The sequence below is a fragment of the Strix uralensis genome, chromosome 4 (genome assembly GCF_047716275.1).
Source record: "Strix uralensis isolate ZFMK-TIS-50842 chromosome 4, bStrUra1, whole genome shotgun sequence".
In the NCBI taxonomy this organism is placed as follows: domain Eukaryota; kingdom Metazoa; phylum Chordata; class Aves; order Strigiformes; family Strigidae; genus Strix; species Strix uralensis.
The window spans coordinates 66950526-66976618 of NC_133975.1; the positions used below are offsets into that span (position 1 = coordinate 66950526).

Consider the following 26093-nt stretch of genomic DNA (forward strand, 5'->3'; position numbering starts at 1 on the left):
CCTGGGGAGACCAGGTCAATGTCTGCCATTTCAGAAAAATCGCTGCTTACTTTGAAATCAAAAGTGTAATTGGTGTAAGGCATCAAGTTGTTTTCGTAGGCGCTCTTGAGTTGGAAGCCATGCGTAATTCTTCCTTCAGAAGCCCCATTTTTTCCATTGCCACTGAAGTTCATGAGACACTCGTTATAACGCAACTCCTTGAAGTCCTTGTGGTTGTCAGCTACTATGCCATTGCTTAAGTATTCCACTACACCTGTTTGCAAAGGAAAGGATTCAGGGAGTTGCTTTAAAATACAACATTCAGGGAATGTTGGCCTTGGAGTTAAAAACCAAAACATCAACAGGACACACCATGAGATTAGAGAAGAGCTTTCCATCTAAGGGCAAATCTACACAGCAGCTGTCTTGTCCATGTCTGAGCTGTACACACCTTTCTGACACGTGGCCAGGGAACTGAGGCTCTCCAGTGGTTTCAACACCATTTTTTGAGGATTACAGTAAACCCATAGTATATGTACTGTAGTACGCATGTGACGGGGTGCTAAAGAGGCAGCTTTCGTACATATACCTGGTATTACAGTGTCGAACATCATAATTACTAAGCAAACACATCTCCTTAGCAAGTTTTCATGTTCCATCACGAACTCACATCTTTCCTACTTATTATTGCTGATCAAGGCATGGGTATTTACTCAATGACTTATTTAAGATCTGTTTGTGCTTTTACATCTCTGTAGGCACAACCAACTTTCCTGGAGCGTACAGGATCACGAAAAGCAGTCTACTCAACCGGAGGCCTTGCATTCTCCTCAGCCAGATTTCGCAAGACAGCCGTTACTAAGAAAGCTTTCATCTGTACCTACCCAGTGAAGTGCAAACTGTCCCATTGCCCTCAGAGGATTCAAAAAGAGGATTCAAACATTTTAAAAAGGTAAGTTGAAAATTAAGCCAAAACCAGTCTTACCTGAATCAGGCAATGAGTTGAGATCCGCACACAGCACCAGAGGGATAGAGTTAGGATCTGCTGTTGGGCTACCGGGCCTGCTTGAGGCTTTCTCAAGGATATTTTTCAGTTCCGAGACAAACATCATAGTCTGAATGAGTTTCACATCTGAGTATTCGGGGTCCCAGTGCATGTGGGCATTGGCCACAATAAGCAGCTGTTTGTCCACATGAAGCGATTTCATACCTGGATAAACAAATGCATTTGTATCAGCAAAAGGCTGACTGTGTGAACACGGCAGATTCACGCCTGTTAACATTCAGAGTCTAGCTACTAAGGACTCCAAGTCAGACACACCAGCAGATGGATGCACTTTTGTTGTTGGAAAAAAGGCATTACCTGAACCACTACTCCTTTCTAAATCAGCAATATTTACATAATATTACATGAGTAAATCTCTCCAATATCGGAAAGAAATAGCCAGCATAATCTGATACCACTACAACTGTTTTCCTTCTCTACTGCTCAGGTGGTCATCATTTGACCGTGCACCACTATTCAGTATTTAAGGCACAAGGGAGTTTCCTGACTCTTAGCTGCCATGGTACAGCAAATTGTTCCCTTGGGAAAAACCAAACCTGCTGAAATGAATGCAGTATGAACCTGGCTGCTGCAAAATGCTGTAGCTGCCTTTAGTATTTATCTGAAAAACAGTACTCTGAAAGATGGGGCATAAAGTCACAGGGAGCTCCTTCTACTTCTGCAGTTTAGACATTCTGCTCCTTTGAAGGGTACACTGACAACAAGCAATTGAAAAACCAGACACGCAGACAGAGCATGGTGGCAATTTTAAGTACGTTGAAGTTGTCTACTGCATCTGATCAAACTTAATGAAAATGTGACAGTCAGTCAATCAAGTGGCATGAAAAGATACCTGATAATCTCATTCTTCCACATCAGTACATTAGCACTGCCATATAATCACTGGGGGAGGATGGAAGGATTCAATCAAGGGGAAAAAAAAGAAGTTGAACATAGAAGTTGAACATTACCGTCAACCATTGGTAAGAGCATATGCATGTAAACATACTGACCTTGGAAAAGCTTAATTTTTCAAGTAGAATTTAACAGAGTTAAGTAAGCAGGGACAAAGTCTTGAAAGAAGAAAGCTAAATGTTGGGCATCTGGCTGCAAGTACAACCAGACCAGTAAATCATGTCATCTGTGTCCTGTCTCAGCCACCACTGGGCTATCATTTCTCAAATTAGCACAGTGAACAGCATTTGCTCATCTGCGAGCATTTGGTTACCACCACCAATGGCAATAATATTCTAGAGAGCCGTATTATCTAGGAATAACTCATGCCTTTACGTGGAACTGAATAATCAATGAGAGAACCATGGTTATACTCACTTGCTCCAAATAATTCTTTGTGCACCTCTAACACCACAGCAACTCCGATGTTGTCCTTCGTCATCACTCTGTTTAACATAGCTTCTGAACCTTCAGAGTTAGCCATTGCTACCTGGTTGAACTCCACTGTATGCTTCTGCACCAGCGTAAATCTGATTAAACAAAGAGAATAGCATTTGAACATGTGATGTACAGCTACGTGAAAAGACATAGTTTCTATCTCCACTCCAGCCTACCATGTCCAAGGACAGAGCCTGAAGGACAGGGTGAGGCATGTTTCTTTTGTCCTCTTGTTTTATAAAAGTAAAAACAGTTCTAAGAAATTCTCCCCCAGTTAGGATAGAGCTCTCAGTCTGGCAAGTGAGATACTCTCAGGGGAGACGAGACATGTGGGGTTGAGGAAATGTTTACTTGTTTCAGCATAGCACTCTGAGAGGACTATTCAGAGCAATACTCGGAGGTTATCACACCTCCTCAGGAGTGTTCTAGGCAAAAAATTAAGATGAGATGGTAATTAAAGGCTTGCCTTTTACTTTGGGCATATGCATTATTAAAAAACAGCTTCTTTCAAACCACTAGCTACCACCATTAGTTTTGTGAAATTGGTTTTTCATTCCTTTCCAGTCTTAGGATGCCCAAAAACGTCTTGCTTAAGGACAAACTGAAGGCTACCTATTGAAAGGTGTTTTTTTGTTTTGTGCTCTAAAAAAATGTAAAAGAAGTATTATTAGTCTCCTATTTTCACCTGTGAGAGTCACAGCATAATAATCAGTTCTCTATATACCCTTGTTAGTTTCAAGGTTTGAAAAACATCAGTTTCTTGTTTTCCCAGACTTCCTCTATTTAAAACCAGTCGAGTTGTTTTTATACATGATATGAAAGGCATATTTTTGTTTCTGGAAGCAGTGAAAACTCTGAAAGGGAGCTAAGGCTTTGCGAAACTTCCATTCTAATTACTGAAAACTGTTCTGAGGGATACTCGGAGTGGTACAACCCATAAGCAGTTTACACAGATGAGAAGTGTGAAAGCCAGCACCTCTCTCCCTTCCCAATAGTTTGGTGCTTCTAGTGTAGCAGAACTGTTTGGATCAAGTATTCAAAATGTAATGTTTTGATTCATAGAAGCAGAGAATATTTTGTGATCCTCTGGTAGCAATACATCTTTTAATACCTGAAGATTAAGCCAGGAGTTTATAGCTCTTTAATCTTAGAGGGGTAAAACTTCTGTCAAGCAAGGCAAAAGTTTGTAGAGAAGGTAAGGTATTCATTAGATCTGCCAAAAAATGCACACATGAAACACCTGTTTTTACTCATACTGGCTCTCCTGCAACTTCCATGTTTCTGAAAAGACACCTTTCTTCATAGTCTGAAAGGAATGGACAGACTCTGTTGCAAATAGAGCAGCAAAAGGGAAGAGAGGATCTTTCTTTTGTTTTATAGCACAGTACTTTGGTTACCACGCACCCTGAGAGAGGAAAGCTTTCAGGCCTAAATCAAGGTGTTTTTAATGTATTTTTAGAAAGTTGCTTCTGCCCCTTACTTTTCAGTTTTGAAGAATATTGCACAGCCATCCACATGCTTTTTCTCCTGCTCAGACATGATTTTGGCACGTGACTTTGGAGAAAAGAATCCATCATATCCTCGTTCTTTCAAGGCTGGCAGAAAAAGGGTGAAGTATTGCTCTGTTTCCACTTCCTGGAATTGAACACAAATACCTTAGGCTAACAAAGTCAAGTAAACCCTTCTTATCGCTGTATGGCAACTTGGGCCTGCCTTGGCTTGCAGTCAGCAGCTCTCACCAAAGTGAAAAGCTTCTCTTTGAACAGATCTTGTCACTTCCGAGATTAATGGCCTGTTGGAAACAGATTTGCATTCCTGGATATCCTGGAATCCCCCCAAAAGGGAAAGTGACAGGTGTATTTTGAACAGCAATAGATTACACCTGATATTTTTGACATCTGAATGTGGATAACATCCTAGGTTAAAACTGAGAGGCCAACAGATACCCAGCAGCAATTAATATTTAATCTGAAGAGCTCTTTTGCACAAGGGTCTCTTGCTGTTCTGTAACAGTACTTTTTCATTGTAGTAACATTTGGTCTCCAATGGGATTTCAGAGGTTGATCTCTTGAGGTTTTCAGACCAAGGTAACTACTCTCTTCTTGTGGGGGATTTTTGCTTACCAGAACTTGCTTAAAAAACGAAAGATCAATTTAAAGGCAGAAGGGTTCAACTGTTCTAAACATCAGCAATAAACTTCTAATAACACAGAAGGATACACGTACCAATGACACTTGACATTTAACTTTGACCATGAGAGGCCCCTTGTTTGCCAGTGAGAGTATTTTCGAGACTTTAACCTCTGTACCAAGCAGGAATGCACTAGGAACAGTGGCATTTGGGGATACAGCATTCTACATTCTCCCCTCCTGCAGTAAACACCACACACCCAGAAGGAGAATATTTAGGATGCTTATCTGAGGGGAGAAAGACCCAGATCTTCCAACACAAATTACCTACTAATTTAGCTAATTTTATCTCAATTACTTTGTCTGATTTCATAAAACACAAGTCAATGCGTAAACAAGGAGCTGTGCACACACCTCGTATGAGTAAGCCCCATAATTTCTTAGAAAGCAGGCAAATATGGTGTTCTCAAGAGAGCATTTCATTCTAAAGGTGGAAGTTAATGTTTTCCGTTTCTGATGAAAAATACAGTTATTTTCCAATTACCTGAAGACTAATGATATCTGCATCACAGTTGACAATTTCTTCCATGATTCCCTTTTTTCTATACTCCCAATTGAGTGCCCAAGACGGGCAGTACCCATAGAGCTGCCGGGTGGCATATTTATCACACAACACATTGTAACACATAACTGTGAATGAAGCTGAAAGGAAAGAAAGGGAAAGGTTACCAACCTCTGAGGATTACAAATGCTGAACTTATTCAAGCCAAAATACTGAATCTTACATGGTCTATTCTGGAGGGCCTACTGAACACAAGTTAGTGGGCTTATTCCACTGAGCGTTTCATGAGCAGGAGTAAAAAAGGCCCTGCTGAGCCAGCAGTTACCACGTAAGGCTAAACTCTTCCTGAAAAAAAATCAGCATTACTATCAAAATGAGAGGGTGTCATGTGCATAACGAAGCAATGCAATCTCATTTTGCAGTCAATTGTTTATTTCTTTTGGGGATGGGGGAGATCTAGGGGTTGGCAACAATTAGGAACAGTCTCTCTTTGGTAAGGAGAGGGAAAGGAGCAGCCATTTCAGTGCTGGAGTCAAAACCCAGTACTTATTGCATGGGGTGCCTCAATAAAGCAACTTCAGGCTTAAGTGACCTGTACAGTTCTAAAGCAAAAGCAAAACCAAGCTGCTGAAGAAGCTATTACTATGTCATGATACCACAGCATCAGACAGAAATGCTGCTTTAGAATGCTACAGTTTCAGGCAGTCTGATTCCAAAACATTCATACAGTTCTCCTAGCACCTGTACAACATTTCTAAATTACATCAAGTTGTATCTGTGTCTATCAAGTCTAAGGACAAGAAAGAGGTCTGAGTGAGGGCAGGGAAGAGAAGAAGAAATTAAGTCATAAATTAGCAAGCACCTAATACATTATTTGGTCCCATTAAAAAGAAAAAAAAAAGAGAGAGAAGTCAGCCTGCAGCTCATCAGATCATTCAACTTGAAACACTATTCTTTCACACACAAACTTCTTAGCTCCCTTAGAGTTTACACCAAGACAAAAAGATAGGTAAATGCAGCATCCTAGCACCATGCCACTGGAAAAGACTGCTGATATTTGCAGGGAAAGAAGTGAGGTTTTACTGTGAGGCTACCCCACAGCTGTATTTTTTTATACTCATAGTCAAAGAAGATTTCCGCCATTCGGTTGTTTCAATTTTATAAAAAACGATTGGCTTGTTACAGTTTTTACCATGAAATATTTCACAGCTCACCCGCCTAACGCTGTGCTTTCTAATGACTTCTGAATTCTGTTTCTTCTCTGGAAGTTTGATTTAAAAAATAAAACTAAAGTCAGTAAAACTTCACTGAGATACTGATTTATGGGGGAATTTGAAACAGAAATGCAGAACTTAATGTTGTGGTGGATTACAGGACTTTGGGCATTTTCCATTTCTTCCTATTTCTGGTTTGTTGTTTTTTAATATAAAAAAAGTGACAGATGATCTTAACTGCAACATTAGCCTGCCTAACACATGACTGAGTTAAGTTTTGAAGACCTGACATCTTCACACTTCTAAAAGAAAATGTGCGGAGGACTGGCACATTATTCTTGCTGGTTATTAAACTGATCTTCTGCAATAACAATATTAGCATTTTTCTTCTTTACACAGGCTCACGGATGCTTTTTGAGGACCATATTCAGGATGTGCAGGGGAAGAAGAGCCAGTGGATTTGGACAGCCTGAAGAAATGCTGCCTCTTGCACTTTACCAAAAGCAACAATAGAGGGCATTAAACTTCAGTACCAGGCACTCCACGTGTTCACTTGCAGATAGGGACTTCTCAAAGTCTCACTTTAGTCAGCCTGTGTGTGGACACAGCATTTGTGTACAGTTATTTTACAGTTACTATTTCTGAGAAACAATTTTTTTTTAAAAAAGCTCTTTTGCTCGGGCATCAGTGAAATCAGGGAATCAGTTATGAAAAAGCCTGAAAGAAATGACCGGCACCCCATCCAAATTACAAAAATGGTATTTGTAGCACAACCATGTGTTAATAGTTTTAGTACAAATGAACACAAATTGCTATTTTCAATCTGATCCATGTAAAGTGGAAGACTTCTCTGAAAATAAAGTCAAAGAAAAGTGCATCATTGTGTGAACATAGGGAAAAGAACCACAGATTTACCTGAGGGCAGAATTTGGTCTCGTTCTTTTAAAGTAATCCATGGCCTTGGAGGCAGCTGCTCTGGATGAACTAAAAAAAATTTTGAACAGTGATTAATTCAGGGTTTATATTGGTAAGTTACCATTTCTAAGTCAAAATAATGACTGAACAATGTTCTATACTGTGCTTTGCAACTCCAACTCCCCAAGTCTTTTTACACTCCAGGGGAGGCAAAAATCATTTAAATGGCTAGCTACAGCAAGAGGAAATTTGTCAGTCGTAAGATTCACAATTATTTTTGTCTCTTGCTTTCAAATCTGGAAGCACCAACAAAATACTGCTGAACCCTGTATATACTGCTGAAGAAGGAGGGTTAAATCCTGTAGTGGTTCAGACATTCTATACTCCCCTTCTCCAAGAACCTCAACCTATAGCCATCATTCCTGAAATGTTTTAACTTAGTAGACATCAAGTGGCAAAACAGGGAGCTCAGTTACAGAACCACGAAGCAGTATTTAAGTCACGTACTGGATATTCTTAATCACTTTGGTATTTCTAGATCTAAATTTGACATTCTGCTTGCATTTGGATTATAATTTCTAGTGGAAAGTATCAAAATGGCTTCAGCAAGGAAGACTTTGCACTTTATTGTTAATTGAAGGGTTTCAAACAGAACAGTGGAAACAACTGGCTGTAACATAGTAACCTGGGAAAAGCTTAAACAATACGCATCAACCTTTTCCACTGTGTACGAGTGTGTGTTTGCGTGTATGACTGGAACCACTTGACAAAAACGCAAAAGCAGTTACAAAATACTCTCCCTTCGCTGGTTCAGATTCTTGTTTTAGCAGCAAATACTGTCAGAAATGCATGCTTTTAAACCACTTCTGTCAATCAGATTTGTAGGGCTGTCACCTGCTAGATTGTCAAGCATGTAGTTCAGTAGCTTTCGAGTTCCATCTGGATCCTGGTAGAGGCTGAGAATATCTTGTGATAAAGGATTGCCTGCCAACAGCATAAAACAACAACTGGGTGATTAGCTCCCTGACTTTCTTGAGGCCTTCCAACCAAAGAAAATCTCCCATAATGAGAACAGAAAAATTGACCCATAAGATATTTAGGTTGCTTAACTTGGAACTGTAGAATACCACGGTATCAGATACTATAGAAATAGCTAGTACACATAGACTTTCTTCCTTTGACTGACTTCAATCAATAATACGGTAGGTTAAAGGGTTTATTTATCTATCTACAGATTTGAAATAGGCTCACAAGGAAGTTTAATAGCATAAAAAAGAAAAGCATTGTTTTCCAAACTGTCTGAACATTTTTGCTACAAGCTTAGTATCTCACATAAACTGCAAGAAAATGTTGCAGTAATACACAAAGCTTCTGAGCCCAGTCCCCTCCGTAATTCAAGAGTACTCCTAGGAATATTTAACTGTAAAGAACTCACCTTTCAAACCTAGGGTTTGTAGCTGGAAGAGCCGTCCAAGTTCATAAGGCAAAACCCGTAACAGATTGTTATTTAAAAGCAATTCCCTGCGGCAAATGCAAAAACACTTTTGATGAATATTACTTCAGAAGAAAACTCTTAAAGCACTCTATGCCACTCATCTTCAAAGATGACACTTTTCACCCTGAATTTTTTGTATTATGGAAAGATATGCCAACCTTCCCATTTCAAAGCATGACCAAAATACTTTCATTAGGAAAAAAAAAGCCACAAAACCCCAAACCATAAAATTAAATCAGGGAGAATTTAAACAGCAGGCAATCACCAAGTCTCGAAGAATGTTTCAGAGCAGAAGACTACATATCTTAAAGACATGTATCTGTAGAGATCAGAAACGAAGGGTAATGAACCCAAAAGTAATCATTAGAACTGAAGTTTTGCACCAATCTTGAATTTTTCAGAATTATTTTAAATACAAGAATGGAAAGCAAAATAAAATTCTCAGTCCCAATGCCAGAATATAGATTTTTGAAAAGTTAACCAGAATAATTTCTCTCACCTGAGAGATACCATGTTTCCTAGTTCTGCTGGTAAACTTCTGAGTTTGTTGGATGACAGATCCAGGTAAACCAGATTATGAAGCTTGGCAATATCAGGTGGAATGCGAGTAAGATTATTGTCATTGAGGTGCAGAGCAGTCAAGTGCGTCAATGACCAAAGTGACGTACTTAAGCTCCGCACTCTACCTAAAAAAGAAAAGCAAAGAACCGTCTCTTCAGTCTTGCACTCTCAAACCACCAGATACAGATTATGGAAGATGTCAGAATATGGGATTTCCAGTGTGGAAACCCTACCACTTCACTGGAATGCTCAGTGACACTCACAGAAGATCTTTTCTATGAGCAGACTTTAAATAATTATCTAATCCTTCCAGTTAAAAGGATAGAGACAGGGGTACAGTTCTAGGGAAGCTGATGTGCTACCCCAAAACTCGCATCCAATCTGATCAAGCACTGGCTGGATGGACGGTCCCAGAGAGTGGTGGTCAATGGAGCTAAATCCAGCTGGCTGCCAGTCACAAGTGGTGTTCCTCAGGGCTCGGTGTTGGGACCATTTCTGTTCAACATCTTTATTGATGATCTTGATAAGGACATAGAGTGTATCATCAGTAAGTTTGCAGATGACACCAAGTTAAGCAGGAGTGTCGATCTGCATGAGAATAAGGAGGCACTACAGAGAGACTTGGATAGATTGGATCCAACGTTAACGGGATGGGCTTCAACAAGGACAAGTGCCAGGTCCTGCACTTGAGCCACAACAACCTCATGCATCGCTACAGGCTTGGGGAGGTGTGGCTGGAGAGCTGTCTGGAAGAAAAGGATCTGGGGGTTCTAACTGACAAGCAGCTGAACATGAGCCAGCAGTGTGCCCGCGTGGCCAAGAAAGCCAATGGCATCCTGGCTTGTATTAGAAATAGTGTGACCAGCAGAAGTAGGGAGGTGATAGTCCCCCTGTACTCTGCATTGGTGAGGCCACACCTTCAGGATTGTGTCCAGTTTTGGGCACCTCAGTACGAGAGAGATATCGAGGTGCTGGAGTGAGTGCAGAGGAGGGCAACGAAGCTGGTGAAGGGCCTGGAGAACAAATCCTATGAGGAGCGATTGAAGGAGCTGGGACTGTTTAGCTTGAGGAAGAGAAGGCTGAGGGGAGACCTCATCACTCTCTACAACTACCTGAAAGGACATTGTGGAGAGGTTGGTGCTGGTCTCTTCTCACAGGTAATTAGTGATAGAACAAGAGGGAATGGCTTTAAACTGCAACAGGGGAGGTTCAGACTGGATGTTAGGAAAACATTTTTCACAGAAAGAGTGGTCAGACAGTGGAATAGGCTGCCCAGGGAGGTGGTGGAGTCACCATCCCTGGATGTGTTTAAGGGTCGTTTAGATGAGATGTTGGGGGATATGGTGTAGGGGAGACCTTTGTAGAGTAGGGCTGATGGTTGGACTCGACGATCCCAAGAGTCTTTTCCAACCTGAATGATTCTGTGATTCTGTGAGTTGGGGCTTAATATGAGCCACCCAACCTCAAAGACAATCTGGTAAGGCAGTTAATCCTCCTCCCCCAACTCATAAAAACTGTTTTTCACAACAGGATCCCCTATCTGAAAGCATCTGGTGTGATTCTGAAGCATCAACAACTCTGCTGAAGCAAAATTCAAAACCAAATCAACTCACCCGAGATCTCTAATTCAGCCCAGTGTGACTTCTTCCCGTTGGCTACCTCTTCTGCTGACATGATGGTGTAAATTCTGCGAGGATCTGGAGGATCATATTTTTCCTTTGGCATCCCTGTTAGTCTGAAAGACCATCACAACTATTACCATCTGCCACTTGACAACATTTCTTCATTTCTAGCCAGCCAGGAGATTACCTTTCCCCGTGACACTCGGCAAAAACGCATGCCCTGGAGTTTATGTACAATAAATATTATGCTGACATCAGCTCAACTGCTCCCAGTGCATGGAGTTAAGCAGGTGCTCAGACCTTTGCAGAATAGGGGACTGTAATGGAAAGGTGCATTTCTTCCTACAAAGTTTGGTTTTCTGCAGTCATCTGCAGTGTTACCTTGTACTGCCCTGATGCAGACTTTCTGGATTTCCTAGTTTATCCCCCAGACCAAAGCGTAACCTACGTCATCGCTGAGTTATTTGCTGTGTGCAGAACCTGCAGACAAGATGACAGCGTTTCGCTATTCACGGTGAAAGCACATGGATTGCTCCCTCCTGTAGTTTTCACAGGGAACCAACAACTAAAGGGAAGGCTGCTTTTACAGCAATTCAACACACAAAGTCTCACTTTTACACTGCACTTATACAAGACTTGAAATTGCAGTGCGAAGGGGAATTAGCTCAATTTTTCCATTAACTATCTAGTTTTTCTGTTCTGTGCTTTTTCATGCCCAGTATCAGTCAAGACCTTTTAACTCCTAATGGCCTAGGAGACATAAAACGAGCTCAGGTAAAATTCTCATTAGCTGTTCTTGTGCATACAGGGCTTCAGCCCAGTCCAAAACTTTAACATCAGATGCACTCATGTCTTAAGGGTGAGCTTGCGCACACACAAATTCAACCGATCTCGTTTTCCAGATTCTTGTCAGAAGAGAGCTCAGATGTCCCGTTCAAAAAACATACACTTTCCAGACAACATGGGGAGTTTTCCTCCACACCTCCCCAGACTATTGTGCCAAGAGAGGGGAGAGGGGTTGTTTGGTTTAAAAACGTAAGGTTAGCTGAATTTGCTGTTCAGTGGTCTTTTCCTCCCCGGACACACAAAATACACAAACCTTGATTTTATACAAATCCAAAGCAGCTGGTCTACAGGATGCACTTTTTCCCTCATATATACATCTTTACTACAGCTGGCTGCAATAGCTGTGAAGATCTTAAAATAACTATAACTTGTTTGGTTTGCTGAACTGATGAGACAGAAAACTATGAAGAATTTGAGGAAACTAGTTCAGGTTTTTTTTCAGCTACCCCAACTAAACAAAGATCACATGTGCCCTTTATGAGCTTAAAGTACTGCAGTTTTTCCCAACTGATGCAGATAGCCAAAACAGCATTCTGGCATTGCACAGCAGCAGGAGTTGTCACGGCTGTCCGCTACAAAGGGTCTCAGTTACGAGTCTGGTGCTTTCTTCTCTAACGAATGCCCAAGGAAATTCCATTCACACTGAGTTAAGGCTCCCTGTTGCAAGTGCAAGGCAGATGCGAGCCCCATATCTAATTATAGCCAACTTCTATTTACAGGTGAAGTCATATGGCAAGGAAGGCTACAGGGTAAGAGGATTCTGCACTCACGCTGCTCAGCTGCAGCAATTCAGTTTGGGGCAATGAGTGAAACAGATTACCTAAGGACACGGAATTAGACCTGAAATCCTTCGATCCTCGTTTCAGAACTCCAACCTCGGGAACGGTACTTCCCAACACAGCCAGAGTTACAGGCTATGTTTCAGGAGTGCTAAATCTCCAGTGCTTGGGTTTTGCTGGATTTATCTTCACTGTTAAATAAGTGCATGTGCAGAAGTAGGGAGCAGCCCTGGCCCCAAGAACAGATTCCTCACAGCTCCTGCTGAGAGCCACAAGAGCCCTATTTCACCTTTCTTCCCGGGCATCCTTGCCCTTAGATGCGTATGAAACTAATCCACATTCCAGCAAGTCTCGACACAGTTCTTCCTGGATTTTGCTAGACCCCTGGAACCAACCAGAAACATCCAGCAGAGCTGTGAATCACTGCCGAGATGGGGGGCCAAGACCCAAGCTTTAGGAAAGCCTGCAGCCCCTGGCAGCTGCAGAGAGCACAGTCCCAGTCCCAGTGCCTGGAAGGAGACACATTGCAACGCTACCGCACTTTGCATTAAAGCCTAATTTCCTCAAGCAGCATACTACTCTATAAATTTTATGTGCTATACACCCAAATAAAGACCACAGTCCTAGCATTTCAGACACGGCATAAACACAGTGAGTCTGTCTGTGCCAAAAAGCAGCAAGCTAGTTTTGCAGCAAGTAAAGCTGTCACGCCACCGTCACAGGATTACCTGAGATGATCCTTTAATAGAAAATGAGATTTCACTACCTGGCAATATTTACTTCATCTGCAAGGCATACTACTGATTAGAAGGGGGAAACCTAAAAGCTGGGTGGTGAAAATTAAGCAGAATACCAACAAAGGATTGTTTATGGCTGAGTGGAGTTTTTTTGATCTTTAAGTCTTAATCATCAAACATCTGAACTGACCCAGTATGGGTCTTCATTTTACTTTTTAATCTGTCGTATCTTAAAACAATCGTTACTTCTACCGTATCTGGATAGGACATCACAAACTTTGCTGTCCAATACTCAGCCACCAGCATTTGGGTAAGTGCTCTCTGAAACACGCTGTGCTTACAAGATGTCTGCATTCTAGTTTTTTACAGCATAATATTATAGTAATACCAGTCTCAGGCAGATTTAAATTTCAGCTTCTGCATACTGCAACTCCTCCCTGCCCTGCATACTGCTGGCAAAAGCTTTGGCCACAGTTGCTTCCTATGGGCTTCTCAAGGTGCATTTCCAGTTAAAAAAGCAAGTGGGAAATTATTTGTATTTCAGCTCACTGTTTCATCACAAGCCAGGCACAGATGACTAACAGCTCAGGAAGGCTCAGTCCAGCCAGGGGTCCTTGCTGTCACACGCACGTTGACTCAAAGTCTTGAAGCGACAGCAGTCTCCTCCAGCTGCTGAGCAGCCTTGCTGGAAACCAGACCGGGACTTGCCGTTCTCACTGCCAGACCCCAGCGGCTTCGCTCCTTGCAACGGGGAAGAAATCGGACAAATATCCCAGGGCCTGGTGATAAAGTCTTTAAAACTGTGGTGGTTAGACCATCTGAGTCACCCCATAGTCACCCATACCTACCCACAGGCCAAGAGATGACCACTGACCGGGTGACACCATCAAAAAGCTTCAGGATTACAGTTTCCTCCTTGGCAGGGAACCCAATTAAATTATGTTGAAATATTGCTCGTTATGAGAAGTGCTCTGCCAATTTAAAGCAATTTGCAGCAGTCAGATGCCCTCCAATGAAATGAGCCCTGATCTGCGAGTCAAACGACACGCGCATTTTTCAGATATTAGTCACTTTAATATTATTTTGAAATAGTAGTGAGTCAAACAAGCATCAGTGTAATTTCCACAGTTACAGAAAAGGGAAAACAAACCTAAATCAAATACCCTTTTTTTTTTCTTCTGCGTAACAGCAACATTGAGCAAGACTTAAAAGCCACCACATGTATTTTTTTGAAGCAAAAATTAATCTGCCTGAGTTCTCAACTCGTATCGCTCCCATCTGCCCCTCAAGCTTGTCCTGGAACTAAACTAGTATCCAAAAATCCCAACCAATTTTTGATTGGTCTTCAGGGAGGTACACCGATTTCTCCGAATCAGTTAACCCCAAAATTGGATGCACATTAGCACTGTTGAAAGGAAAAAAACAGGAAGACCCAGTCAGGGACATGGGAACTGAAGTAGAACTGATTTAGGTCAGCTTGAGCTGTTGCAGAGTTGCACCCTGCAGGTTCAAGCAAGGCCTTTGCTAAAATTCAGCTAACACAGGTATGACATGAAGAGAATATGTGCGCTCAGTTTCTTTGCTTTTCAAGTGTGACCAAAAAAAACTCTTGCTAGCTTTTCCTCTAAAGAGTTCCCTTGGAAAACTTTTGAGGCCACTAAAACTTGCTCTCCACTACAAATCTAACCAAGTAAATCTAAATAGAATGACCCTGATATTGTGTAAATTAAAGAAGACCTGAATATGAGAACACCAGTGCAGTAGTATGAAAATGTTTAAGCTCTGAACAAACTTCAAAATCTCGGGGTTCCTAACAGTGTCGTGCTTATGTGCTCTTTGGCTACAAGTCCATCTTCAAAAACCTTGCAATGACTGGGTTACTCAACTGAAACCCTACGTATGGTCCCAGGTGAACTTAAGCAGCTCTGGCACAACTGTATATAAAAAGGGCTACAGGGAGGTTATTTGGTTTGGCAGTGTTGCAAGTAGTAGGGTTGTGGCTGCCTTTTTTGCACTCTTGTTTTTATATGCTGTTGTATCTGCTGGCTGTTGTGTAAGAGACATGCTGGCTACAATTAAAGCCAAAAAAGAGGAATAATGTAGCGGTACTAAAAGTGTGGAGAGTGTCAAAGAAGAAAGTTTTGAGCTATCAGGCTGTGCCACAGGCTTTTACTCTGAAGACTCATTTTTTGGGCAACAAACAACAGGAGCTTCTGCACACTTGGAGTTTCAGACAACCAGGTAATAACAGAAAAGAGTGCTGCTCTTCTATACTTATCTAAGACCTTCTCAAGTTAAACACGTGTGGGGAATGTGACATAGGGAGGATATAGTTAGTTATATGAAATACAAACTGTTTTTTCTTAGGGAGAAGCTGAAGGCAGACCTACAGATTGCATCAATGTAACAAGAGAAAAAAGGATACTATGCTAGGGATTAAGAAATTTCTTAACTCATAGTGGGGTTTTTTTTTGTATGGGTGGGGGAAATCAACTGCAGCTGCAAACACAGAAAATCTCTTCCATTACACAGCACATCTAAACACACCAAAGTAACTATCTCAGGGTCGCTATGAGAGACAAACTGCATCACTATCATTTTTATTAAAGTCAGATCTATTCTTCTGAAGGCAAATATCCCCCATCGAGCAGAAGGATTAATGTATGTTCAGTGGAAAGAGAAAGCCTGCTCAAAGCTGTCCTGATTATTTGGCATCTATGTTACAGGAGGACTTTGAAGCCAGATAGGCCAAAGTCCCTTAGAGCTCTGTGCTGCTGCAAAATAATGACCAGTCCCTTCCTTAGAGAGGTTAGAAGATGCACTTCTTAAATTACTGGGACTGTAATGTGTTGTTCTGTTTAAGTTCTTTCATACCTCAATGCATAAATGGTCTGTTTCTAACAAGAAAGCAAATCGAAAAGAGCTGCAACTTCATCTCGCTTCAGCCCTATGTTCATGGATGTGTTGGCACAACTCAAAATCCTCGCCTCCAGCAGAGTGACATTCTTTGTGATTTTTTTTTTTAGTCTCTTTATATAGATGAGTCAAACTGCCAAAGCATTTTGAAAACTATCCAGCAGACAGCCCTGAATCATTTCTCCTTCCTCTGCGCTGTAACAGCTTACTGTCCATCCACTTCCATATGGTGATTCCTCCCTGGAATTAAAAAAACCTGCTGGCTGATGAGGCCAGAGCGTGAGCTTGTGCATGTATACACACAGGCACGTGTTATTTAATATTGGAAAGTTGGACCACAAGCTGGGAAACAGAGCCATTTTTATCTATGTATTTTGTAAACAGAACTAAATGGTTGCAAAGGGAGGAGAGGAGGGCTACTAATCTGTAATAAGCATGCTCTGTTTTTATATGAATGTATGACAAAAGTCTCCCCATTTCAGCCTCCCAAAGGAGAAGGGCAAGTACAGCCAATACCCACAAATACAAAAACTGACTTAGAGTACTTTGTGGGGGATGAAGATCAAGCAAATAAAGTGATTGTTTAAGGGTATATTAAGGGGATTTAAAACAAAACCGCTAATACTGGGATATATATGTATGTGTTAGCTTAAGGTAAACTACTTAGTGTATCAGTATATATAGTATCTAGTGTATATATACTAGCAAGAAAATATGCATGGGGAATTTTGATAGTCTTTTGCTTGGATCTTAGTTTTCTTCATTGTGTTTTCCTGCAGGAACATGTTCAACCACCTCTGCATATGCTGTCTCTACCAAGAGTTCAATGAGCACTGTGAGTCTGCCAACAAAGGTACTGCTCCTTTTCAGTTTCTTATTCTAAGTAACCTGATTGGGAATAGAGATGATCAGTGAAACAAATAAAAATGCCTCACCACGGTTCTTTATTAAAAAGAGAAAATAAGCATTTTTTTGCTGTTGTTTCCCAATACTGAGATTTCAAACAATCTTTCAGGAAAGTATAATCGAAGTACATAGATAGAGACTACTTGGACACAAGTAAGTATCCTACCAACAGGAGGATAGTTAAACAGTGAGTGGAAATAAATTGCAAGACAAAAGATGAAATTTGAAGTGAATATTAAATCTAAGGAACAACAACTAAAATTTCAAGCTTAGCACCATGGAGCTAGCAAAAAACAATGAAGTCCACAACTAAAACTGAAAAAATATTTTGTTATATAAATCAGTAAAAAGATGTCATTTTTTTCGTATCATCCATCCAAGGAAGTTGTTTCTTTCAAGGAAGTGTTTCTCATGAGAAGGCACACTGACTGCTGTGCAGAGGGCTCCTCTACATGAACTCAGTAGGACTATTGATCTCTACTCACTAGCAATTCCTTCTTTAGCAGAAAGAGTCCAAAACCACATAGTTAAGGGAACTGTGGAAATCTAGAGCATTAAAGGTCATTTACTTCTATCTCCTTTCAAGTCTGTAGCAACAGTAACTCTGCCTCTGTACTAACCTGTAGACAGGGACTCAGCCCAGTTTGCTTTTTTAAAAATAATCTGGACTCCAAGTGGGAAAGCAACAGGACCTTACTTCTGTAATGCTGTTAAAAAATTACATTGGCTTCTACTCTTCTCATCTGCTAATGCATTTAAAAATACAGCAAGGTAATATGGGGTTTTCTTCAACCACACCAGTCATGCATCTAAAACCAAGCTTGCTTTAGTAAGATACCTTTGTTACTCTTAGGTTCAGTACTTAAATTCCTTAACTTGAAGCTTTTAAGGAGTCTTCACACATTGAAAGCTGAATGTTTTAATAAAACTGCCACCTCTTCTACATGATCGAGATAAATATTAGATGTAGAAAATATTTCAACAAAATAAGCTTCAGAATTAATTTTCATAGTCCTTCCTTGTACCTATCATAAGGCAGATCTTGCAGCTGATAGCAGGCAAAATAAGCAGAAGTGGAAAGACCCAAGTAGTGGGATCTTTGTACTGATGCTGAGAGGTGAAAAGCTGTTCCTCTAAGCTGTAACTGGTCAGGAGACATGTTTGTGCTGAGAAGCTGAAAGGGAACAGACTCTTACTGTGGTGCTGCCCCTCACTAGCAGTTTTGTCTTTGCCATAGTCAAGGGAAACTCACAGCCATTCACCAGGTTTGGAGCAAGGTTGCACAGGCAGGAGGCATCTTCATGGTGTAACTTCAGGGTCAGAAAGAGAGCACTACTGCTTGATAAACTTGATTGACAATTTGGAAAGCATTGCAGTCCTTACCAGAGTAGTGGCAACCCTGTGAGAACCTGCACACAGGATTTTGGATTTGCACTCACCCACTCCAACTAGTGAACCCAGAAGAGTGGTGAAAAGGACATGTCAACAAGAAGCACAGCAACAATATGATGGAATTTGTCCAAACCTTGCTCTAGTTTTCATTCCATGTGGTACTTAGACTAGGCTCAGCAAGAGGAGGCTATTTGTTTCACATGTTCAGTTTCACAGAAAATCCTCTCTTTGCTCATTAGTGAGCTCTTCATCGTGGGAGAGGTGCAGCAGTTCACAGGGATCTGCTAGAGGCTGTTGTACAAAGGGACTGTTTTCAGGGATTGAAAACACAGTCGCTGTTACCTTAATTACACAGCTTTCTTCCTTTCCAGTAAGGAAACTGGCACACTGGTTAGGGAACCAGCTCAGCTCATGCAGAGCTGCTTATGTGCTGTGGAGCCCCTGTAAGGCAAGCAAAACAAGACGTAGGACAGGCTGCAGTGACATTCAGCAACCACATCCTGAGAGGCTTCTCACCTCCTCTGCCTGTCTTGATGTATGGCACAAGCCCGAGCAGGGAAATTCAGGTTGGGGGTGGGAATACTGGAATACAAGAGATAACCAAGAACCTGCAGGTGATAGTAAATTCAGTGGTGGTGGGATCCCAGGGGGCTTCACATTACCACTTCAACAAAGACCATAAAAGCCCAGAGAAGCACAGACAAGTCCTAGAAGTAAACCCTGGGGGGAAAAGGCAGCAAAAGCCAAGGGGAGGAGTGGGAAGGGAGGGAACAAGCTGTATTCGATTAATTCTAGAGCCAACTGGCACTCACTTGATGGAAATAATAATTGTGCTACTGACATACAGCCACTAGTTATCTCCCCCTGTTCCCTCATCTCTTCTAAATGAAGTAGAGAGTCTTTTCTTAAATCACAGGTAACACAAGAATATCCAGGCTTCCACCCTTCCTTTTCCTCTGTCACACCCCTGCTTACAAGAACAGCTGAACTATTTACTGCATGGAAATAATATGTAGCATTATGTAGTTATTTTTAATTTCTGTACTTAGCTAACATTTCAGCCCTTACTTCAAAAGAACAGAAACTGTTCAGAAATAGTCTGTTACCTCTCGTGTATATGACAACTCTTGAATATCTGTCAGAGTAATACCTGCCTTTGTCTGCAGACCCTTTTGTATTTACTGTTTTCAAAGGAGCTCTTAGGGGCTAGTTTACATGCAAACACAGGGTAGGTAGCTCCTCAAATGCAAAGCTCTGATTAACAGAAATGCATACAAGAAGTCTATTATAGGGCAAGAAAAGTTTAAACAGCTTGTAAATAAATCTGATCAGAAGCCCCCAGAGGGATGGTTTAAATAGTACGTTTATCTGCACAAGTATCCCACACTAGTTCAAAGAAATGACCCATTTGCAATGCTGCCCCATCCCCTGGAGAGTGCTGGTCTTTCAATGAGATACAAGACAGAGTGGCTTAAAGGATTAGGAACTGAAGTCACTGGCAGTCTGGGGAGGGAAGCAGCCAGTGCTGGATCAGTAGCAAGCATCAAGACAAAACGCTGTCCTGGGTTGTGAGCACAGACAAAAAGCAGCCGTGCATGGCTGCAACTTAAAGCAGGAGGTTTTCCTAGTACCAGTTTGACAGTGATAAGACCAGGGAGAGAGAAAACCCTCAACACCAAGAACTGGTTAAGCTTAAAGTGTTGTGGTGTGCGAGCATCCCTCCAAGCCTCTAGGGAAAGAGCTGTTTTATTGACAAGCCTAATCTGACACCTCAGCTCATTCAGTCACTAGCTTAGAAATGATGAAGACCCTGTTCAGGCTGCCCGGAGCCAACACCTTGTCTCATTCAACTTCTCAGGATCAATAACTGGAGAGAAGTCAGCTATCGACCTGTTTTTTGAGCAAAACTACACCAGAATTATTAATTCACGCATACCACTGCAACAACTTTGAAGCAGTCTTCTCAATGAACATTTCTTCCTTTCTTTAAAATACAATTTGAATCATCAATAACCTTTCATCCTTCAAAGAAAAGTTTGTGATAGGAGAAAACAACAAATGAGATTATTTCTGTGACTAAGATGTTAACTTGCTCTTTAAGTGGTAAACTGCCAATTCTTTAAGAAAATAAGCAAAGCCCAGCAGCACTTCAGCTACTCTCCCTCTATGATAGAAAGATAATGGCCAGCTTATCACTCACAATCTGTTCTTTGCGGCAATAATTAACAAGAGGGAAATTTGCCACCATAAAACTTACTTCAAACAGCTTTAAAGTTACAAGGCCTACCCTGGTCAACTACAGGTAAATTTGGATGAGTCAAAGCTCAAAATTTTAAAGGAAGGGGGGGGGGGTAAGCCAGAGAAAAAAGTACACACCAATAGTGGAAACTGTTTTGCAATCGCTGGCACAATCTATTAGCCTTTCCATATTACAGCACAATTTCAACAGGCCACAGGATGCTGCACTAGTGCTTGAAGTAGCTGGGCTTGTATGTTCAGCAGAGGAGGAAAAGAAAAGGGATCTCTCTAAAATAAAGCAGTTTATAGGCATAAACGCCTTTCTCAGTAGGGTATATTCAAACGTTCTTTACTACTTTGATTAAAGAAGTGAAAAATCTTGCCTGATAGCCTGAGTAACACATATTATTTGAATATCAGAAGATAGTTCAAGCTGCTTCTGTATCTGATTATCCAAATCTTTCCCATGTGCATTTATACCATACTTAATCTTCCAAATACTAAATTTAGTTTTAAAAGCAATGTTGACAAATAACATTACACTCTTCTAGTTGTGGTCTACCAAGGTGGGAAATGAGAAACTACAGCAATAGCCCAAGACAATCTATGTGGGGACCAGGAAATTCACCTCAAACAGAAAAGTGAGATGTGGATATCTGGAGGTTAATTCACTACGAGCATCTATGAAATCTGACTGCAACAAAACACACAAAGCTGTGATCTCCAGTGGGTCAAGATGTTACCCAGTGCAGGAGGTATCCTGCTCTCTAAACTAAAATTAGCAGAAGGCTAATTCTGTTGCCCAGAATGATCATTGTAATATTTAGTTTATTAGAGGGAAGTAGGCCACATGGAAACAAACCCTGAGGTATATGTTAGCTGGCAGGGGGCATGGCCGAGAGCTGACATGAATTGCACTTGTTCCTCTGCCAGAAGATAGGTTGAACTTGGGTGGATTCCTCTGTTCAGCCACTTGAAGGATTTGATCTAAAGTGTGTGCATTACTTAATCAGGGAATACATCTGGCAATTTTTGCTAAAGTTTTTCAAACAGGTCAGTTTCCTGTTATTTCTTAATATGCACCTGAGAAGTTAATTCAAGAGTTCCCTAATGTTTGTATTTGCAAAGGCTTCCTCGTGGTCCCCCCTCCCTCCCTGTCACACTGAGTTTTGGTCACAGTCCTTCATTGCGGATTCGGAGTTACGCAAGCCATTGGGCACCATGGGAAGAGCTGCGGCCCTGACGCTCACTTTCAAGGCACTGAGGTGCTAGAAGGTTCAAGTACTCATGACACTAAGTGCTGTATAAACCTGCAAAGAAGATAATGACCTCCGAAAGGAAGTTGAAGAAGAAAAATACAGTCCAAAGCCCTGGTCCTACCAAGTGTCACTCATTGCTGGGTAGCACGCACACCACTGCTTTACAGAAACAGAGCCTAAAGCAAGAGCATGGACACAGTGGGTACGCGGAAGAGGCAGGTACGGATTCAGGAATGCTGTAGCATTATTGACAGCTTGAGGCTTTAAAACACATAATTTTCCAAGTAGAAAATACTTCTGAGTTATACTCATCTCCCTGCATACACATCCAGAGTTGTTTTGTCCATACCTGCAGCTGCCATGAAATAGCCATCAATTTAAAACTGAGCAGTTTCACCTTTACATGCATGGGGAGTTTTGTTTGGCAGCACCTAGGGGTTACTAAAGCAGGCAGAAAAACATCTTGCAGTTCATCACAGGCCTAGTCACTGTGTAGTCTTCAAGTCAAACCATACATCAAAAAATACATCCAAGAATGAAATGGATGTGCTAAGGTCATAGCTTCACTCAGACTTTGCTGCATAAGTCTGCAAAAAGGCTATATAACCTTGTAATCCGAGACATTTCAAAGAGATTTTAGCACTGTAAAAAAACCCAAACCTCCTGTTCTATCTACAGGTCTCAAGTACTTAATATATGTGCTTCTCTCATCCACTCAAAATATTCCTAATTTATCTGATGAATTCCACTCCTTCACAATCTTTCACTCCAGACTGAGGAAGAGAAGGAAGAGGATCGTTGCACAGGTACAAAAATGGGCCTAGAGACTGAACTACTCCCAATGGTAAAATGTAATTTGACTGGAGGAAAAAATGCAAGCCAAGGGCCATCTGACAATCTGAACCCAGCTCTTCCTGGCACTTATGACTATATTCTGGTATGTGAGAAGTTGCCTGGCCCCGTTTTCCTTTTGCTTTCTTAACTTTCCAAAACAAAAAGGGATTAGAGGAAAGGCGTTCACAAGTGGAAATTTCTGCTGGGTGGATAATTCATCCTGTGCTAGCTCTCTCCCACTTCTAGGGCTAGTTATAAATTCATGTAACAGAATAAACAGAAATCAAATTTTAAGGTATAGAGGAAGCAGTTACCAGTTTTTGGGAACTACATTTAGCACTGCTTCAATTTGCCTTTTCCTGCCCAGAGCTGCAAGTTCCATGAATCTAAGAAAATGCAAAGAAGTGTTTTCTTTTACCTGCATAGCACAGTTTCTAACAACTGTTCTGCTTTTATGTCCCTTGTAAATCAGTATTAAGTTTCCTATCTCTATCAGCAGGAAGCTCTATCTTGCAGCAGCCTGTGTTGTGTGCAAGGGCTGAGCAGTGCATACTGATACTTGCTCTGACAAGAAGCGAGCAAACCAACCCTTTCCAAAAGGCCAGGAAACGCTGGCAGCTTCACAGTGCTGGTAGCAGTTCCTATCTGCGTTTCTCCCCACGGATGACTAGGTGACAACTCTAGGCTTTCCTCAGAGCATTTTAATTCTATTCCAGCTCTCAGCCTGAAGCAACAAGAAGAGCAGAGGATATTCTCCTCCTCATCTTGAGGCTGAGTCAAGACATTTACGTGAGGGAGATACACCCCTCCTTGTGCCATCGGGAAGCTTATTGACTTCACACAAGTACCTACAGAGAGCAAGTCTCAGGTGTACATTCACCTCCACTGCCAAAGAGCAAACTCCTTAGCTTACATGGAAGAGACAAATGTATCCAGAGTGCTTGAATGGGACCTTTCAATCGGAAGCTTTCAAATACCTTTTTAGGCCATGAAATCTTAGTAGTATGCACCAGGAGCAGGAACAGCTGCAGGCCACAGAGCTGAAAACTTAAAAACCTGCAGGACCTTTCCACTCTGCTGTTGACAAAACACAGGATGGTAATATCCAGCAAAGCATACAAAGTATGTTCTCAGTTTTCCTGTGAGTATCACATGGGAAAAAACAGACAAAAATCTGCAGAAGGAAATCTTCCTCAACATGCTTTTCTCTCTACGTACTTAAAGCCAAGACAGAACCTTCTGAGAGAGCCTTTAGATTGATTTCTTAGGAAGAAAAAAAAAGCAAAACTAATTTGTGATTAGAAGGCATAAAGATGTTCAGTCAGATGGAAGCATTCCTGAAAAGCAAGGGGAAAACTACCCAATCAATTCATTCAGCTGCCCTAAAGGGTAAACAGCAAACTTGAGCACAATCTACAAATCCTGACTATTATTAACAGCTTGACCAAAAGTGGATATTTTTTGTAGTTATCTTCATAATTGTGAAATCTGGTGAACTAAAAAAATGTTTGAAAAAAAGAAGAGGGTGACACTCTGCACTATTGCTCCCAATGTGAGGTTCAGGTTCTTCACTCAGAAGAAATCAGCTAAATAAAAGGTTGTTTCAGCTGGTAGTGGACACTCAAAGAAATTAAAACAAAAGAGGCTTTCTGGGTTTCAAATTTACCCAAAAGGCATACATCTTAGCATTCACAAAACTTTGTGTAACAGCCCATAAAAACCTCCTTTTCAAAATGATCTGTCAGTAAAGCAGGTTTCTGGAGGTGTCAAAATGTCTTAAGAAGAAAACCAAAGCTATTTTTAAGCGGGGAAAGCTCCCTTTTCAGTACTGGGACCCTGTAAGGTGAAGACTATGTATCCCTTCTGTCTGTAGCTGTGAACCATGGCATGTGTATTGCTAAGCAGAAGGCAATTCCCTTTCCACCTTGTTTTTCCTGAGGAGCCCTTCCTTCTCCCTGCATGCCCCAAAACCTCCCCCTTAACACAAGGCTAAACATTCCTCTCTTCTGCAACTTGCAGAGCTGCCTCAGTCCATGAATATTTTTTTGCCTTTAAAAAGCATTTAAGATAGTTTAACTAGGTTTTTCGTTTCAGTTAAGTATGAGACTGGGGAGCTATTGACTTGCAGTAGTAGTTGTGGAAGGATTGGTGGAGGATAAAGGGCCCTTAGTCTGGAGTTTTGGTTTGCGTTCCTCTTTCCAACACAGGTCTCTGGAGACCACAGGTGGGTGCATAACGTGGGAAGGGCAAAGGCCTCCTTCAGAGGAGAGCTGTCTCAAGTAGTTTCCCAGCCATAAAAATTTCTGCTGCTCCTAGCTAAGGGCACAATAGGTTTTCCTTTAGGAAATAATCCTGATTCACAACAGCAAGGATGATGGCAGGGTGCTCTGAAGGATTAGTCAGTTTGTGTCTTTAAACAAAGATTTACCAGTACTCAAGCTGCAAATGGGGCAGGGGTAAACCCCAAACTAAAAACCCTTCTGAAGATCCATCATGCCATGGACTCGGGAAGTATATGCCCCCTCCTGAGGGCTGTCATCTTTATTCTTAGACTTTTCGCTCAAGTGGACCTACTTGAATTGGAGCAAGGCAGCAGTGCTGCTGTTTTAATCCAGAGATTGCTATTTTTGACACTGCTGCTTTTAACCATCAGTGTCACAAGCAAGCCTCAACTTGCTTTTGGCAGCAAGGCAGTGAGGGAAAACCCCTTCTCTTCCTTTCTCCTCTGGCCCTGCCGGGGTCCTTATCCGCTCATGCGGGATCAGGAACGACACAACACCAATATGATGATCAAATCGTTCGTTTATTCTCCTATCCCGGTTACATTTATAGTACACTAAGTTCCGTACACGTGCACATCTGTACTCCAATAGGCTGCATACTATCTACACGCGCTGTTCAGGCGCCTCTACAAGCACTTGCGTTGGTTAATTGTATTTGCGTACATACAACCTGAAACTTACAAACTTCTCTACATTGTATCTTATTTTATTCAGACTTGTGTGTTTTTGCTGACCGTAGTCATTCCTTCTTTTGCTGACCATAACTATCCCTTTGTTTGCTGACTTTATCTTGTCCTTGCACTGTCCTGTCTGCATTAACTTCCTTCTAATGCAGCCCAGACTCCTACAGGCCCTACTCTCACTGTTGTGCTCAAAGTGGAAGTTTTACTTTCCCCAACCTGTTTAGTTTTGACAAAAAAGGAACAAGTATTTAATTTCTCCGCTGCTAGCGTAGACTGTTCAAGCACCTTTGTTAACAGGACTGTTGTA

At 41.5% G+C, this 26093-nt stretch overlaps 1 protein-coding gene across 3 annotated transcripts in view; it reads right to left on the bottom strand.

Annotated features, from left to right (window-relative positions):
• Positions 1-26093, bottom strand: part of CNOT6L (CCR4-NOT transcription complex subunit 6 like) — a 38118-nt gene that overhangs the window by 6403 nt on the left and 5622 nt on the right. For 2 of the 3 annotated variants that reach the window (XM_074867086.1, XM_074867085.1), the window contains exons 2-11: positions 10906-11027; positions 9231-9417; positions 8672-8757; positions 8131-8220; positions 7237-7305; positions 5090-5247; positions 3897-4051; positions 2357-2508; positions 965-1189; positions 51-253 (exon numbers count right to left, since the gene is read on the bottom strand). In XM_074867086.1, the coding sequence (XP_074723187.1) occupies positions 51-253; positions 965-1189; positions 2357-2508; positions 3897-4051; positions 5090-5247; positions 7237-7305; positions 8131-8220; positions 8672-8757; positions 9231-9417; positions 10906-11017 (1437 nt within the window). In that variant the 5' untranslated portion in view covers positions 11018-11027. Of the gene's footprint in view, positions 1-50; positions 254-964; positions 1190-2356; positions 2509-3896; positions 4052-5089; positions 5248-7236; positions 7306-8130; positions 8221-8671; positions 8758-9230; positions 9418-10905; positions 11028-26093 lie in introns of those variants that run through there. The other variant, XM_074867087.1, reaches the window with a different exon arrangement.